The 16,441-nt window shown below is 36.5% G+C and overlaps 1 protein-coding gene across 1 annotated transcript in view; it reads left to right on the top strand.

Annotated features, from left to right (window-relative positions):
- IL1RAPL2 (interleukin 1 receptor accessory protein like 2) overlaps positions 1–16,441 on the top strand; it is a 1,281,282-nt gene that overhangs the window by 1,255,997 nt on the left and 8,844 nt on the right. Inside the window, exons 9-10 of the mRNA XM_025372668.1 lie at positions 5,863–6,006; positions 12,467–12,637. Of these exons, the coding sequence (XP_025228453.1) occupies positions 5,863–6,006; positions 12,467–12,637 (315 nt within the window). The remainder of the gene's footprint in view (positions 1–5,862; positions 6,007–12,466; positions 12,638–16,441) is intronic.

The raw sequence follows: 16,441 nt of genomic DNA on the forward strand, positions 1-16,441 counted from the left end.
ACCAGCACCAAGTACCCAGATCATGGTAACAGCCTAACTGGTCTCCCTGCTTCCATCCTTTTCCTCTCACAGTCTATTCTTATCACAACAGTCAGAAGGATCATTTAAATATGTAAGCAAGGTCATGTTATCCCCCTGATCAGAACCCTCCATTTACAGTTCTTTCCCTGTTCCACCAAGAATGAAATCCCAAATCTTTACCATGTCCTATAAGGCACTACACAATCTGTTCTTACGTCTGATCTCATTTTCTACCACAATTTTCCTCATACATTATACACACTAGCCTCCTTTCTGTTTCTCATGTTCACCAAACACAGTCCTGCATCAGGTCCTTTGCACTTGCTATTTCATCTGTCTGTAACACTCTTGCCTCCAGCTGTCTCCATGACTCCCTCCTTCCCTTCATACAGATTTCTACTTAAATGTTATCTTCTTGATAGGTATTTTCTGGCCATCCTATATAAAATGATATTACCTTTCATTTTATTTTTCTTCTAACCTGTCTCCACTTCTTTTTGTTTTGTCTATTACTATTGGATATTATATTGCATATTTGTTTGCTTCTTGTTTTCTTCCCCCCACTAAAATATAGAATACTTGAGAACAGGAACTTTTCTTGCCTTATTTACTGCTGTATCTCCAGTGCATAAAACATAGTAAGTGCTCAAAACTATTTCTTGAATGAAAATTCTCCTCATGGAGGACAAGCACAATCAGGTGAGCAATAAATAACAGGGATTGATAAAAAGAAGATTTGATCTGTGATTTTGTCATGACTAATATCTGCCCTGGATTACCTAAATGCGTTTTTTTCTTTTCAAGTATTATTTACTTTCCAGGGATTGCAAACTCAAAGACCTCAGGTCCCAGGAAAATACTGAATTTTTTTAAGAAGAGGGCTGGATATTAGACAAAATCAAAACATAGACCAGAGAAAACATGCCTTGCTTTAAAAGGGCAACAACTACTTTGTTCTATAAGATTACTGCTGTTTTTGCTGGAATGTATGCCCAGGGATATGAGAGCTTCGAAGTTTTCAAGTGAAGCTGAAAGACTGGATACGAAGTCTTTTAATTTTAAAATATTAGTATTCATTTTTGAAACATTGTGTGATCCAACAAAACCAATTTTTTGGCCCATAGTATACCAGTTTGTACTCTCTGTTCTAGGTAGCAGTTAAATGATTTCACTGTGCTTTACAAAAGTATGCAGTTAATCTTCCCTCACTTGGTCTCCTTAGGAGCTTCTGACGATATAGTGGAAGCCCAAGAAAGAGCAAGAATCCTTATGGACCTGTCGTATTTTTTTAAAGTCAGAACAAGCTCTAGCTAGTTTTGAGAAACTTAAGATATTTTCTTTGGAGTTGGACCTTTTAAGCTTTATCACATCATAGCCTGGCCTCATTGGCAGTAGTATTCCCACTTGGAATACTAGTATGGATTGTTTTATGGAACAATAACTTCTTGATGAGCTGTAAGTCAAATATTTAATATGCCTTAAGTGATCATTATGGAGAAGAAACATGATGAATCCTTTCATTAAGTGAAAAGGGTTTTTGTAAAATGAAAACTCACATCTAACATATCCAATTAACAGGATCAAGTTTTGTAACCTATCCCTCTTCTTACCTATTTATCTTCTGTCTGCACCTACCACTTCCTTATTCTCAGATGAACAATTTGCAGTACGTGCAACTAGCATTTCAGTAAGAAGTTCATCCTAAATTTTTTATTTGGTGAGCCAAGAGTCTGAACTTAGGTTCCAGAAATTCCGATAATTATTTCTGCTTCCCTGTACATACCTCCTTTCTCATAAAACAGAGGCATATCATTGAATCTGTCTCTCTTCATTCTCAGTGCTGCTGCTTCACTCTGTCCCACCATATCTGAATAGAAAACTTTCTGAGCCTGCTCTGGATCACACCTTAGACTGGGTAATTTTTAAACATTATAAATTTAGTGCTCACAATCCTAGAGGCTGGGATGTCCAAGATCAAGGCACCAGCAGATTCATGTCTGGTAGGGGCCTATTACTCATTTCTGTCTGAGGTATCAGAATGGCCTTTGCCATTCATATTTCTACTAACATTCTGATCACGACCATTTAGGCAATCTCTAAGATGACTGAGGAATTCTCTGTAGCTCTCTTCTTCTTCCAAGCCCTCACCAGAATTGCCCTTAAGGCTCTTTTCATGGCAATATACCTCAAATCTCTTCTACTCTCTATCCATTACCCAGTTCCAAAGTTGGTTCCACAACTTTAGGTATTTGTTACAGCAGCACCCCACTTCTCAGTACCAATTTCTGTCCTAGTCCATTTGGGCTGCTATAACAAGATACCTTAGACTAGATAGTATATAAACAATGGAAATGGATTGTTCACAGTTCTGGAGGCTAGGAAGACCAAGATCGAGGTACCAACAGATTTGGTATCTGGTAAGGACCCATTTCGCATAGATGACACTTTCTTTGTGTCTCCACATGGCAGTAGCAGCAAAAAGGTTTCCTCAGGCATCTCTTATACCAGGCCCCGTTTATGAAAGTTCTACCCTCATGACCTAATCACTTCTCACATGCTTCCCTCGTTTTTTATTTTTTATTTTTTTAGAAACAGGGCAGGGTCTCACTCTGTTGTCCAGGCTGGAATGCAATGGCTCAGTCATAGTGCACTGCTGCCTCAAACTCCTGAGCCCAAATAATTCTCCCACCGCAGTCTCCAGAGTAGCTGGGGCTACAGACACACCACCATGCCCAACTAATTGTTTAAATTTTTTGTAGAGACAGGGCTTCACTTTGTTGACCTGGTTGGTCACAAACTCCTGGCTTCAAGCGACCCTCCTGCCCTGGTCTCCCCAAGTGCTGGGATTACAGGCTTGAGCCACTGTGCCTGGCCAGGCCTCCCTCTTATATAATCACCTTGGGGGTTAGGTTACAACATATGCATTTTGAACAAACATTCAGACCATGACAGAAGCCCTCAGGTGGGATCTCCTAAACTGCTTCCCATCTTGTGAATCAGAGCAGCAAGCTTAAACATTCCCTGCATTCTCTCTCTCCAGTCCCTTGGCTTCAGTTGCTATTTGTCCCATTCTATAATATCTGATCTTTGTGTTCACAGTGAAGAAATAGGTGGGTTCAAACTAAGAAGGTAAAAAGAACTACCCATGTACTTTGGGTACCTGGAAAAAGTTACAGGCCCATAAATATTTGCTGTTCTTGCTATAGCTCTCTTTGTGAAGCATATACAAGACACAGCCCAACTAAAATGACTTTCAGTTTCTCAGTGAGTAAGTGTCCCTTGAAGTGTAGATCCTGCTGAGATTGAAAATTGCAAATGAAAATAGAAGACAAAAGAAAATCCAGGTGGCATTTGGGTGATGGCAACTGTGCCCTCTGATTATAGGATAGATGTTTCCCTTTTGATGTGACTGCCTGGGCTGAATCAAAGAATGCTGGTTGGGTCTCTGGGCCTAGGTCCACAGTTTTCAACTTAAACAGCCATCATTACATAATATCTTTCAAAGATATTTTTTATAAAACAGACCCCAAAATCACAAAAGTACTTTTTTCACCATGGTTTTCTTCCATAAATTTACTGCTGAAAAAAATGTCTGCTACTTGAGAGCACAAATTGTTCCTGCTGCTGAAGTTTTCCATCTACCTAATAGCAACTCTGCTCTGTAAATAACATAGAAATTGCTGAAAAATTTCCCATTCCACGACTTTTAAAACATTTGAAAGCTCTTCTGACCGCAGAGAGAGACAGACAGAAAGACCAAAAAATTTATAGCGTAAAGTGAACATCTTAAAACAGGAAAAACCTTTTGAATCAAATCAATTAATGCCCCAAGATGAAAGAGAAGTCAGTTTTCAGAGTAACAAAGAAAATCGTATTGGTTTCTCTATTTAAAATTGGCTTTTAATAATGTATGATTGATGGTGTATATAAGACGATGAGAAAACAAGTAAAAACTGTGATTTGCAGCCCACAGAGATCTCTTAAGAAAGCCTGTTTTGTCCCCAACATGGGCAGAGGCAGAGGAAGGTAGAGGTTCCTGGACAGCCACGTTTTATATAGAGGGCAGGAAGCATTGCTAATTATGTCGTGAATTTTTTTTTTTTAAACCCGGAATTTTGTGGCTTATTTTTTTAAAAAGACCACCTCTTGCATCAGGCACGACAGACACAGATTCCAACTTCCTATTCCTATTCATTGTGTGTGCCCTCGCAATATTCCTTGTTGGCATATTTTGTCCTTCACAGTAGCCCCACTCTCTTCCTTTTTCTATCCTTCCCCCTTTCTCCATACTCAAAAAGAGTGACATTTATTTGTGTTTCTTACATTTCCATTCTATGACTCTCCTGATTGGCTGTTCTGTGTGTGTGTGTGTGTGTGTGTGTGTGTGCGTGTGTAATGTATTTTTAAATATATATTTTTATATTTTATATTTTATTTATATATTTATATATTATATATATATATTTCTTTTTTATAAAATATAAACTACTAAATGGATCTTAATTGTTATATTGAGCCTGGCTAATTTCTCTTAAGCAATAATCCTGTATAGAGATAAGGGACATTCCTAGAGAAAGGCTGACAGTCTGGCTTTCAAGAATGACAGCCTGTCAATGGTCAGCAATTTGATTTTGACAGTGCCCCATAATTGATCCATCCAGGAAGACTGACTGATGCCAACTAAACTCACAAGGAATTGATGTATAAACTAGATTGTCTCTCTCTTTTCTAGTTTCCAGTTACATGGCAAGCTGAATTAGTAATAAAATAGTCACTTGGTAATTATGTAATTACATTAAAGGAAGGTTAGGTTATCTTGTAGGCAATTTTATCTAATTATCATGAGACCAATAATGTCCCTGTGGAAAATATGTCTCTAGTCTGATGTCTCTCAGATTCAGTATTTTTCCCCTGGACATTGCTGAATTCACATTCTAAATTCTCCTCTGACTTCCCCTTTCTCTAAATTTCATGATACCATACCCTGTTTTGATGATACACTCTTTAGATTTATTAATATCACTGATTTACTACAGGTTAAGTCACTGTTCCCTGAGCCTGGGAGACATTATGTCTTCTTCCATTATATTTTGATTTCATTGTTCCAATGCTCAAGAGTTCTAGGGATGCCCCACTGGAGCAGCCTAAGTCTGCTATCAGGTAGGCTGGTGTTGGCTGAAGAGGCCAAGTGATTAGCCTGGATTTCTCATTATGTTTTAGTTCCATTGGGCATATTATATCACATATATATTACAGTCATTTATTCAAATAAGTAGGGGAAATGGATAAGCTAATTTTACCTGCTTACCTTATATTGGATTATGTTCTACTGGGGTTAAATGAAACAGTTAAATCCTGCAAACTCATTAGATTTTATTTGATTCAGAAAGTAATTTTATGATGATGTTCTCCTGCAAAAGAATAGGACCTGTGGCCTGAGAAGTACTAGATGGTAATCTTGCTAAACCAATATGATAATTTAACAGAAATAAGAAAATATTGGCCTTGGACCCAGAATAAAGTAGCTTTAATAGTTCCCTGAAATACATTTAGAGCAAAAGCATATATATGACATCTCAGATGCGTTCAAAACAAACTGGGAGCAACTATTCCTTTTCAGATAGACTTACCACTTTTAATAGTAAATTAATCAAATTTTAAAGAGTTTATTTTAGAAAAATTTGATTCATACAAATGTATCAAGAGCAAAGCTACTGCATTAAGCAAGAATTTTCTGGACAGGAAAACAGAATGGTAGTACATCTTATATACTAGAAATATGGGAAGATCCCAAGTGTTGCTGATTTAATTACCTTTTCCTGTTTATTCTGTTCGCTCCAGATTTAATCTACAAAATTGAGCTTGCAGGGGGCCTGGGAGCAATCTTCCTCCTCCTTGTACTGCTGGTGGTCATTTATAAATGCTACAACATTGAATTAATGCTCTTCTACAGGCAGCACTTTGGAGCTGATGAAACTAATGATGGTAAGCTGTCTCCTATTGTTCGAATTCCATTAAATGGCATGCATTTGTGATTATGTAAGAGACCTTCCCTATTTTTAGGAAATACAAGCTGAAATATTTAGGGGTAAAGGGCTATGGCAAGTTACTTACCTTTAAATAGTTTAGAAACCTTACCAGGAAAAAGAGAAAAGAGGAGAATATATTAACAATAGGTAAATCTGAGTAAATTCTATGTATGTTTTTTGAAATACTTTTATTGTTATAATATTCCTATACGTTTGACTTTATTTCCAATAAAAAGTTTAACAATAAGACATTAGTTGCTCAGGAGATAAAACAATTGCTGTCAAATCCCTCCCACTTAGTAAGAAGCAAATTAAGAATCAATTCCAATTTTTTTCAGAAAATGCAAATTTAAGTACAGATCAATTTAGCCATTGCTGCCATCTACAAAACAAGCAATCATGCAAGAAACAGATTGAAAGCTATGGAGACAATCCTTTTAAAGCTCAAAGTACATGTACCTACATATTTTGAATGCTTATAGCACCATTCTCAAAGGTGACCTGAAAGAATAAAAATTCAGAGTATAGCTCATAATTTTCTTGTATTTGCTGTTTATGAATTTTGAAAATCTTATGAGAGAAATATCAATAAAGCAGTATACTGAGCCTTGTTTCTTTGAACATTTAAAATGATTTAATTTTTTTCAAGAGTACAAACTGCCATGTTTCCAATCAAAATCAATAAGAAATCATGGCACGTAGCTTCTTATACATAAAGTTCTCATCCCAAAACTGCTGTAAGCCTTGGAAATGTGTATAGAATGCCACAGGTAAGCCAAACTCTTTTTAGAAAGAAATCCAATTTGGAAAACATTATTTTAAAAAGACAGATTTAAAACTGAGTTTTCATTGTACCAAAATAAGTAAGGTTAGAGCTTTTGTTTATTTTTTTGAGTTGGTGGTCTTACCTCAAAAAAGAGAAATTCACAATTTTGATTTTAATTTTATAGTGATAGATGTAATGTCAAAATTTTTGAGGAATCTGATTTTGGTTTTGTTGTTACTATTATGTGAATGATGATATGGTTGGGTTTTAATTGACTTTCATATTTTCATAGTAAATTACAGAAATTCTTCTTTCTTTTATTTTTCTTTTACTTTTTTTTTTTTTTTTTGAGACAGAGTCACTGTCACCCAGGCTGGAGTGCAGTGGTGCAATCCTGGCTCATTGCAGTCTCAAACTCCTGTACTCAAGCAATCCTCCTGCCTCAGCCTCCTGAGTAGCTGAGATTACAAGTGCATGCCACCATGCCTGGCTAATTTATTATTATTATTATTATTATTATTATTATTATTATTATTATTTCTTGTAGAGACAGGGTCTCGCCTTGTTACCTAGGCTGGTCTCAAATTCTTGCATTCAAGCAATCCTCTGGACTTAGCCTCCAAAAGTGTTGGGATTACAGGCGTTAGCCAGTGCACCTGGCGTGAAATGCTTTTGAGTACATATGCATGCTCATTTGCTCATTTTCAAATCTACACATCTACACATTTGCACATTTCAAATCTACTCAGCAATTACAGCAGCCCATTTAAAAGTACTACAGACTTACTTAGATACATCTTAAAAGTGAAAAATTAAGGCCTATTCCAACAATTATTATATACGCTGACAATATATATGGAAATATGACCAATTACCCTCAGTTCTTCCTATAAACAACAGTTAATATTGAAAAATCTTGACTTCTTATCTGTATACAGAAAAAAACTAGAATGTGTTATTGAGGTTAATGTCCCTGGTTCCCAGGTGCCAGCAAGTGGCTAAAGTAGCCAATTGTGAAGGTAAAAGATGCATTATCTGTGTAAAAGAACATAAAAGGGGCCAGGCACAGTAGCTCACAAAATCCCAGCACTTTGGAAGACCTAAGCAGGAAGATTGCTTGAGCCCAGGAGTTCAAGACCAGCCTACACAACATAGGGAGACTTCATCTCTACAAAAAATAGTTTAAAAAATAAACTATTTTTTAAATATTTATTTTTTAAATGTTTATGAATTTTGAAAATCTTATGAGAGAAATATCAATAAAGCAGTGTACTGAGCCTTGTTTCTTTGAACATTTAAAATGATTTAATTTTTTTCAAGAGTACAAACTGCCATGTTTCCAATCAAAATCAATACGAAATCATGGCACGTAGCTTCTTATACATAAAGTTCTCATCCCAAAACTGCTGTAAGCCTTGGGATAAGTTTTAATTGACTTTCATATTTTCATAGTAAATTACAGAAATTCTTCTTTCTTTTATTTTTCTTTTACCTTTTTTTTTCTTTTTTTCTTTTGAGACAGAGTCACTGTCACCCAGGCTGAAGTGCAGTGGTGCAATCCTGGCTCACTGCAGTCTCAAACTCCTGTACTCAAGCAATCCTCCTGCCTCATGGTGGTGCATGGTGGTGCATGCCTGTGGTACCGGATAACCATGGGGGCCGAGTCAAGAGAATCGCTTGAACCCAGGAGCTCAAGGTCGCAGTGAGCTATGATCTCATCACTGCACTCCGGCCTGGATGACAGAGTAAGACCCTGTCTCTAAAAAAAAAATGAATAAAATAAATAAAAATATGAAAGGGAGGCTTCTGTGATTAATATGTTTTGAGTCCTGATAATATGCAATTTGTTAATCTCTGAGATTATACAATTTATTATGTTAATCTACAATAATTAATTACCTTCATCACTGATACCCAATAACCTAGACTAACTGCTCAGTTGTAGTACATATTTGTAAGATTAATTTTATGCTGATATGATAGAATTTTTCAGGAATTAAATATTCCACTTTGCATCTTTATCTGCAATGTGGTTCATGTGTTCAAAGGTGTCCAGTAATATAGAACATTTTGATTACCTAATTGTATGTATTGATTCCAAATTCAGTGTTGGGGGGAAAATGCAATATGGGGAGAGGGCACTTCAAGTGTTTTCGTTAGGAATGATGGTTAAAATATTTTATATTTCTGCATAGAACCTTGGACCTTAAGTATATAACCTCTATATTAGCTTCAGTGGAATACTAAAAAGTCAATATGTATATGGTGAAAATGAATAAATTTTTACAGTTACAGAATGCCAAATGTCAGCCAGATAATCTATCACATTTTTCATTTCACCATTTAAATATTTTGACATATCATAGACACAACTTAATTTTAATCATATGCTTTTTCTTCATGCTCTCTCTTTGACAATATCTATAATGGTATTTCCTAAAAGTTCTTATAAAAATGCCTGATTTTGTATAAAATAAAATCCATCCAACAAACTTTAATTTCTTAGCCATGTTTAAAATTTAATTCATTTTAATTCAACCCACCAATGATTGCTTCATTTATTTAACCTTTCAATTTTTCAGTCATTAAATATTTAAGTGTCTACTAAGTGGCAGGGACTATGCATGATGCATTTACTTATATTCTTCATCTGGATCAACACTACAGTCACACACACACACACATATACTATAGTAGGTAATAGGTATATAATAATCAACAAGATTACACAGTCTTTGCTCCGTAGAAACTAGGAGTTTAGCACTCTGCTTAGCACAGCTGCAGAACAACTGAGTTATAAACATGGATGGCTTCTTGATAGGGAGCAGGATTCAAATTAGATTTTAAAACAGAAAAGGACAGCTGTGACAATAGGAAAATTCTTCTACAAAACATTTTGTTCTCTTCCTTATAACTTCTCTCTTTATTAGGAACAGCATACCTATGGTAACCACTGTGCCAGCCCTCTTCCTTACACTGTTCTGTCTGCATTATGCTCTATTTTCTGGTTCCTCAGATAAGCTTAGTCAGCATGATTTAGCACAGAGGAAGGCTCATTAGCCTTGCCTAGAAAAGTGGTGCTGCTGAACAGCCTTTTGGTTTAGAAACAATTTTCAGGCCTTTCTGTTAACCTTATTTGCATCATGTTGTTGATTTTGGTTTATCTATCTTGCTCCTCTTTGTGAGCAACAGCTGCAGCTATTCATGAGGTTTTCTTGGCTGTCTACATAAGGTTGAGTGCATTATTTAAACTGTAGCATCTGTATCACTGCTGGCTCACTAGCTGGTATTCTAAAGCATCTGGGACATCTGACATGGTGACTTTGAGAGCTTTCTTCCTGCTTTGGCCAGCCACCATAAGCTCTTCACCTTTAGTTCATCTTAAAGGGACATGAATGAAACCAGGAGCATTCATTTTTTCAATGAATGGTGTGCTTCTAGAATGCGAGGTAAAATTTATAATCCCGATGTGTTGGGTGTTAACACGTACCAAAGACATCCATGCTCTTTGCCACAACTTAGGAAATGTAAGTATAGAAGTACTTTCTAGGGGTAAGTGTTTGTAGCATTGAACTGCAATATCAGAATATAGGTGGAACCAGTAAGGACAGAATCAAGAATATGTGAATTTAGCATGTTTGGAAGACAAATAACCATAGTCAGTACAAGCAATAGGAGAGGAGTCTAGAAGGTCTGGTCAGATGAGTAAAGAAGTCAAGTAGCCATTGCAGATGCTCAACAAATAATTGTTGAATGAATTAATAAGTGGTTGAATTTAGGGAGGTTTGTGAAATAGGAAAGTTATCAAAGTCAGAGAGAGTAACAGGGTCTGGTCTGACATTATGGAGTTTGAGGCAGCAACACTATCTATCAAGAACAATGAAATATATTCTGCTCATATGAACGGAGCTATTTGTCCTTTGGCCTGTTTTATTCTTCCAGCTGTGTGTCATCGGCAGCTCTGAGTCCCAGGTGAGTAATTATAGCTGGAGAAAGTCAGGGGCCTGCAGGTGTATCCTGCATGTGATTGGAACAAGGGCAGAGGTGCTAGGATTACCAGGAGGTTCTTACATTAGCATTGCTTATGAACATTCTCACTTCCAAGCAGAATTTTATGCACGACAGTGGAATGCGCCCAACTTGTAAGCGAAATGATCTCTTCAACTACCCAGGGCAGTCCTTCATGTACATCTGCTTCCAGGCAATCAAGTAATCCAACCAAGGTTTATGGAAGCCTTTTGCAGCCAGAAAAGATGCTAAAGAGTATTAACTCTTTCTCTTTCTTTCAGGCACCATCTTAATATAAATAACCAGAATTTCTTTCGTTTGGGAGTGGTGAAGGCTAAAATCTTACTAAAATTAGAACAACGTAATCCTACTTCAGAGATAGGGAGGTCTCATCTACTCCTAAAAGAGGGTATCTACAGCTCATCATATGTCTATAGTTTATTCCTCCTTCAGCATGTAGAATGAAGTCATGGTGTGGGTTATGGTGGAAATAAATGAGTGGCTGCTTCATTTTATAAATTACATTTTGGTCAGGTTTTAGGTATGTTCTAATTAGGCATGTTTTAATAGAAAATATTGATGTGTTTGAGAAACAAATCCCGAAATTCTTACCAGTCTTTTGCAGTTATTATTTGTAAGTAACTGGGTTTACTAATAGTTCCACATGAATCTATGTTCACTATTTTAACTTTAAAACTTTTTTTAATAAGGAAACTTTGAAAATCTCACTATAACTTTTTCAGTGTGGATGTGGCCCATCTAAAACCTTCAGAAACTAATACCTCAAGTAGCTATGCTCATTAACATTTTGCAGGAAAAAAACTGTATGCATACATGCACATTTTCTCTCTGGAGAGACTGGCTCTGAGCCAATACAGCAAAAGAGGAAAAAATACACTTGCAAAGCACAGTTAACTCCCTGACTAAATGTGTGGAGGAAAAATCTAATTTGGCAATACTGGAAGGATGTATATTTTGAAACAAAGGCTTCTTTTGGAAGCTTGTGTCATATTAGTTGGCCATGAACTGAACAAGAATAACAGGCAATGCACTTGTATAAAACCCAGCTGCTGTCTCTAATATTTGGTAATGAACTGCTTTTTGTATATGAAGATGACGACACTAACCAACTGGAACTATGGCATGTGCTGTGAACAGTGTCTCCAGGAGCGAGGCTGGATTATTTCAATTTTCCACACTCTAGGGCCCAGCCCCTGTTGGATCTTTTGCACATATTTGTGCAAACAAGGTATAGTCTGTGCCCAAGTAACAGAGCCAAGCCAACTGGAAAATAAAGGGGTTAAATCCATGACTTTGGTCTACTTAGTCCTGCATTCAAACACACTGAGCTAATCATTCACACATCATTGAGTATTACAAATGCGTATAGTCGCTGAAAGTCACAAATAATAATTCTCTCTTTTATTCTGTTCAGACTATAGGTGGCCCATTGCATAGGTTTCAATTCATATCATATGACTGGGTTATTTTGAAAGGGATTAGATTTCCTATAACATGGCATGTGACTTATTTTTTTCCAATTATTAAAGACAGTCACTAATTATTGTGCTATCCCTGCCTCTTAGTACTCAAAGAGAACCTGCTAATAGTTACAACCCTTTTGTTGTTCTTTATGTTTAAGACAACAAGGAATATGATGCCTATCTCTCTTACACAAAAGTGGACCAAGATACTTTAGACTGTGACAATCCTGAGGAAGAGCAGTTTGCTCTTGAAGTACTGCCAGATGTCCTGGAAAAACACTATGGATATAAACTCTTCATCCCAGAAAGAGACCTGATTCCAAGTGGAAGTAAGTACTTTCAAATTTTGTATTTAAAACGTTCTGTTTCTTTTAGGATGTTATGTGAAGGCTTCAAACATCAGAGCCAAGTATTTAGACAGTTGTTTCTCATAGTAGAGTTTCTTAAATCCAAATCTTTCCCATATGCCTGTGTTCTGAATTTCTAGCATCTGAATATTTTTAAAGGCATTCTCACTAATATTTTGAGTATGATTTCTAAATTGTGCCATAATGGTCATTTTTATTATATTGCCTTAGTATCCTGAAAAGCATTATGATCTTTAAAAAAATATCTGTAAAAGTTAGTTAAAGCCTTTTCAATATGTTTCAGTTCCAAAGCTAGTCTTCTGTCACTGTGTTTCTACTTATACCTACAATTAGTGTCACTAATGGCTTTGAATCTATGCCTTTCAACCTTGTTATTCATTACGCCTTGTCACTTATTTCCAGATTTATGGAAAAATCCACTTAAAAAGGTATATTAGGCCATTGGGTACAGCACTCTCACTGTGTATTTAAATTATTTTCAAGACACTTGTATGCTAGGCTTGAATGCCATTTTAAGTTGTACTACACATTGAAAGCTATATTGAGGCTTTCAGAATAAATTCAGTTTCAAGTCAAAATAAGTACTTTTCTCCCTTTAATGTCCAGAGTGCATACACATACACAGTAAAGTGTAAGGAAAACACAGAGAAATCTAAAACATTGTCCCTGTTTTTGAAGAGCTTAAAATGCCATTGAGGAAAATATAAGTGCTAGAACTTATTTGCATATAAGTACTGATATCCTTGAGAAGGGAAGATTGAACTGGTAACTACAAATCATAACATGTTAATTTCAACATGTGATAATAACAAAATAAAAAACTTATATTCCAGTACTTGACAGTGTATAAAATAATTTCACATACATTACTTCATTTCATTTTTACAGTAACCCTGTGTTGTGAGAGAGTAGGTACTTATGTCCTTATGCTGAGGAAGCAAAACCCCCAAATCGTCCAAGATAAACAGTTGGCAAATGGTAGAGGTGGCAGTGGAACCTAGATTTATTTGACTTTGGTTCTCACTCTGCTAGATCATGCTGCTCCTCAATAATATTTATTCAGATTACCAGCAGGCTACCTTGGTCACTAAGCTGACAGAAGACAAATGGAAACAAATGGGTTTTGATTGTTCATCTCTTTTCTTAGGGTTCATTTATGTCTGTATATGTTGATGTGTGCACATTAGTATGCACATTTAGACATGCATAGAAAGGAACAAAGAAGGCAATATTTACTGGTTTATTTTTTCCTACTCCACAAATGTAAGAAAGAATTCCCCAAGCTTCTTATCATGGTCCTTCATTCTTTTCTTTCTGCAGTTTTCCCCATACTACCCTATATTTATTGTTTCTCCAAGGAACAGCCTGATACCCCATTTTTATGACTTGAAATACTATTCTACTTTTGTTGTTTCTCCAAGGAACATCCTGATACCTCAGAGTTATTTTTTATTCTTCTGTGTCTTTCTCCCAAATCCAGTGTCCCTTGCATTTTTTTCATTCTCACTTTTCCATCTTAGTGTAGGCCCTAATTATCTAACTCCTTCAATGTTAATTATCCCTTTACCTTCCTTATCTTTCCTCCCATCCATTCAGCCCCACTAATATCATGTACATCTCCTTGATCATGTCACTTCCGCGTTCAACAAATGAATCATTCACTATTTACTACAGGATAAAATTTATAACCCTTAGCTAAACACTTCTACAATCTTTTGCCAACCCAAATTTATCTCCTAAATTTATCTCCTACCACTTCCTCTACTCATACTTTCCACTCTAGCCAAACTGTGCCTTTGATATACATTGTATGTCCTTGTAATGCATTTGTTAATGTTAGTCCTCTATGACTTTGGAAATCCTACTTATCCTTCTCCATATCACTGCCTCTGTGAAAGGTTCATAATAATCTCTCCAGCCCTAGAATTTATGGTGTATAATCACTTATTCGACAGTAGATTTGTTCTCCTGTGACATTTTGCATTTTAAAATAATTTTATTAGCTTTTCATCTATTTATGTCTTTTCTAGCCAGCAAGATTATAAACTCCATGAGGACAAGGACTATATCTCATTTATTTTTGTATCCTTATAGTCATCTAGCGGAAGACTTGAGCTCATTAGGTGCTTCGTAGATGTCTATTGATTTTGTTTGAAAAAATGTCATCAGGATGGGCAGAGATTTTATAGTCCACAGAAAATTCTTTTAATGTTTTAAAATCAGACTGAGTAGGGGCTTGGATCTTAGGTTCTAAATGGTGCACAGGAAGACTCCTTTTACAAGTAAACCATTTGGGACAACTATGCAGTTTTTAGATGCAACCACTGGAGGGTGTTTGATTTTAATCCTTCCTTCCTGAACGAGGAAATTCATGTTCTCTGAATTCCGATTTGCGAGTGTAACCTACAGAGGCTCTTAAAAAGGCCCTTTGACAATTTTTCTTTTCCATCAACATTTTAGAGTTAGCTGAGCAGTCACCATGTCAGGATTAACGAGTTTTTCCTTAGCATTTTTAGCACGCATTCAGGAAGTCAATGAAGTATATGAATAATATACTTGATTTACACATGAATGACAGAGTAGAACATTTTGACTTGGTGTATATGTGTTATTAAAGAAGCTTCTGTGGTCTGTATTTTCAACCATTGGTACAGATTTAACGCTTATACTATATAAATATAGACACATTCCTGTGGGGGGGGGAGGGAGGGAAACCTAGTTACAGTATTATAAGCTGTGTTTGTCCCTCACATCTCATTTAAAACATGTTGACCTAAGACTACTCCTTCCTCTGAAAACTAGCAATGAGGCCTTTGAGGACTATGAAAGCAGACTTCATAAAATCGTTCTTGATCCACAACAATAATTTTCTATGAATCAAATTAATGACATCTATGACATAAACCCATTCGTATTTAATGTCTTCACTTTTGATATATCTTCAGTCTTTTTGTACTACTCTCACGGTACTCCAACTGAACCTCATCAACACACAAACCTTTCCAATGTACACAGTTTCAAAAGTACATGAAAATCTCTCTCTCTCTCACATACACACACACACACACACACACACACACACAACCAAGAATTCTCAGAAATCTTGGTTTCAAAGATGTCACTTTCCAAGGTGAGTTGGGGGTGTCTGAACCACCCATGCCCTACCAGGGATATGTTGTCCTTTGGCCATTATGAACCAGCAGAGATGGGGAGATTTGATGCAAATATTTTTCCTAAATGCTGAAACTGAGTGTTCCAATCTGGACATTATTTTCCTGGCAGTGACTACCTTTCCATTCTTAAGCCTGTGGCCAGGATCTTCCTTATGTTTTCTCAGGTTGGGTGCCTAAATATGGCAAGAATTCTTACTTTCCAGTAAAAGTTTGGTCTGTCTTTTCCCAGACTAGAAACATCTGTCCCTGAGAATAGCGAAAGCAACTTTGTTGCCAACAGGCATCTGAATGTCAGAAGTGACAGGCAACCAGAAGAAAGCCAGATAGAAAACACCCTATTCAAACTGCCTAGAGACACAAACTTGAGAAGTAGAGATTTTTCTCACCCATGCAGCTGCTGGGTTTTGTGGTATAAACTACTCTACACAGAGCACATTGTGTTCATGGGGCCTAGAGGATCCTTGAGGAATGAACAGATGTGCTCTGAAGCTGACATGTGACCAACAGAACCCAGCTGTGCAATTGAGATCCTGAGATTGGGAACATTTTTGGATGAGTACCGTTTAGGCTCTTGGGCCTATCTTATCTCAGT

Source organism: Theropithecus gelada, chromosome X (genome assembly GCF_003255815.1).
Source record: "Theropithecus gelada isolate Dixy chromosome X, Tgel_1.0, whole genome shotgun sequence".
In the NCBI taxonomy this organism is placed as follows: Eukaryota; Metazoa; Chordata; class Mammalia; order Primates; family Cercopithecidae; genus Theropithecus; species Theropithecus gelada.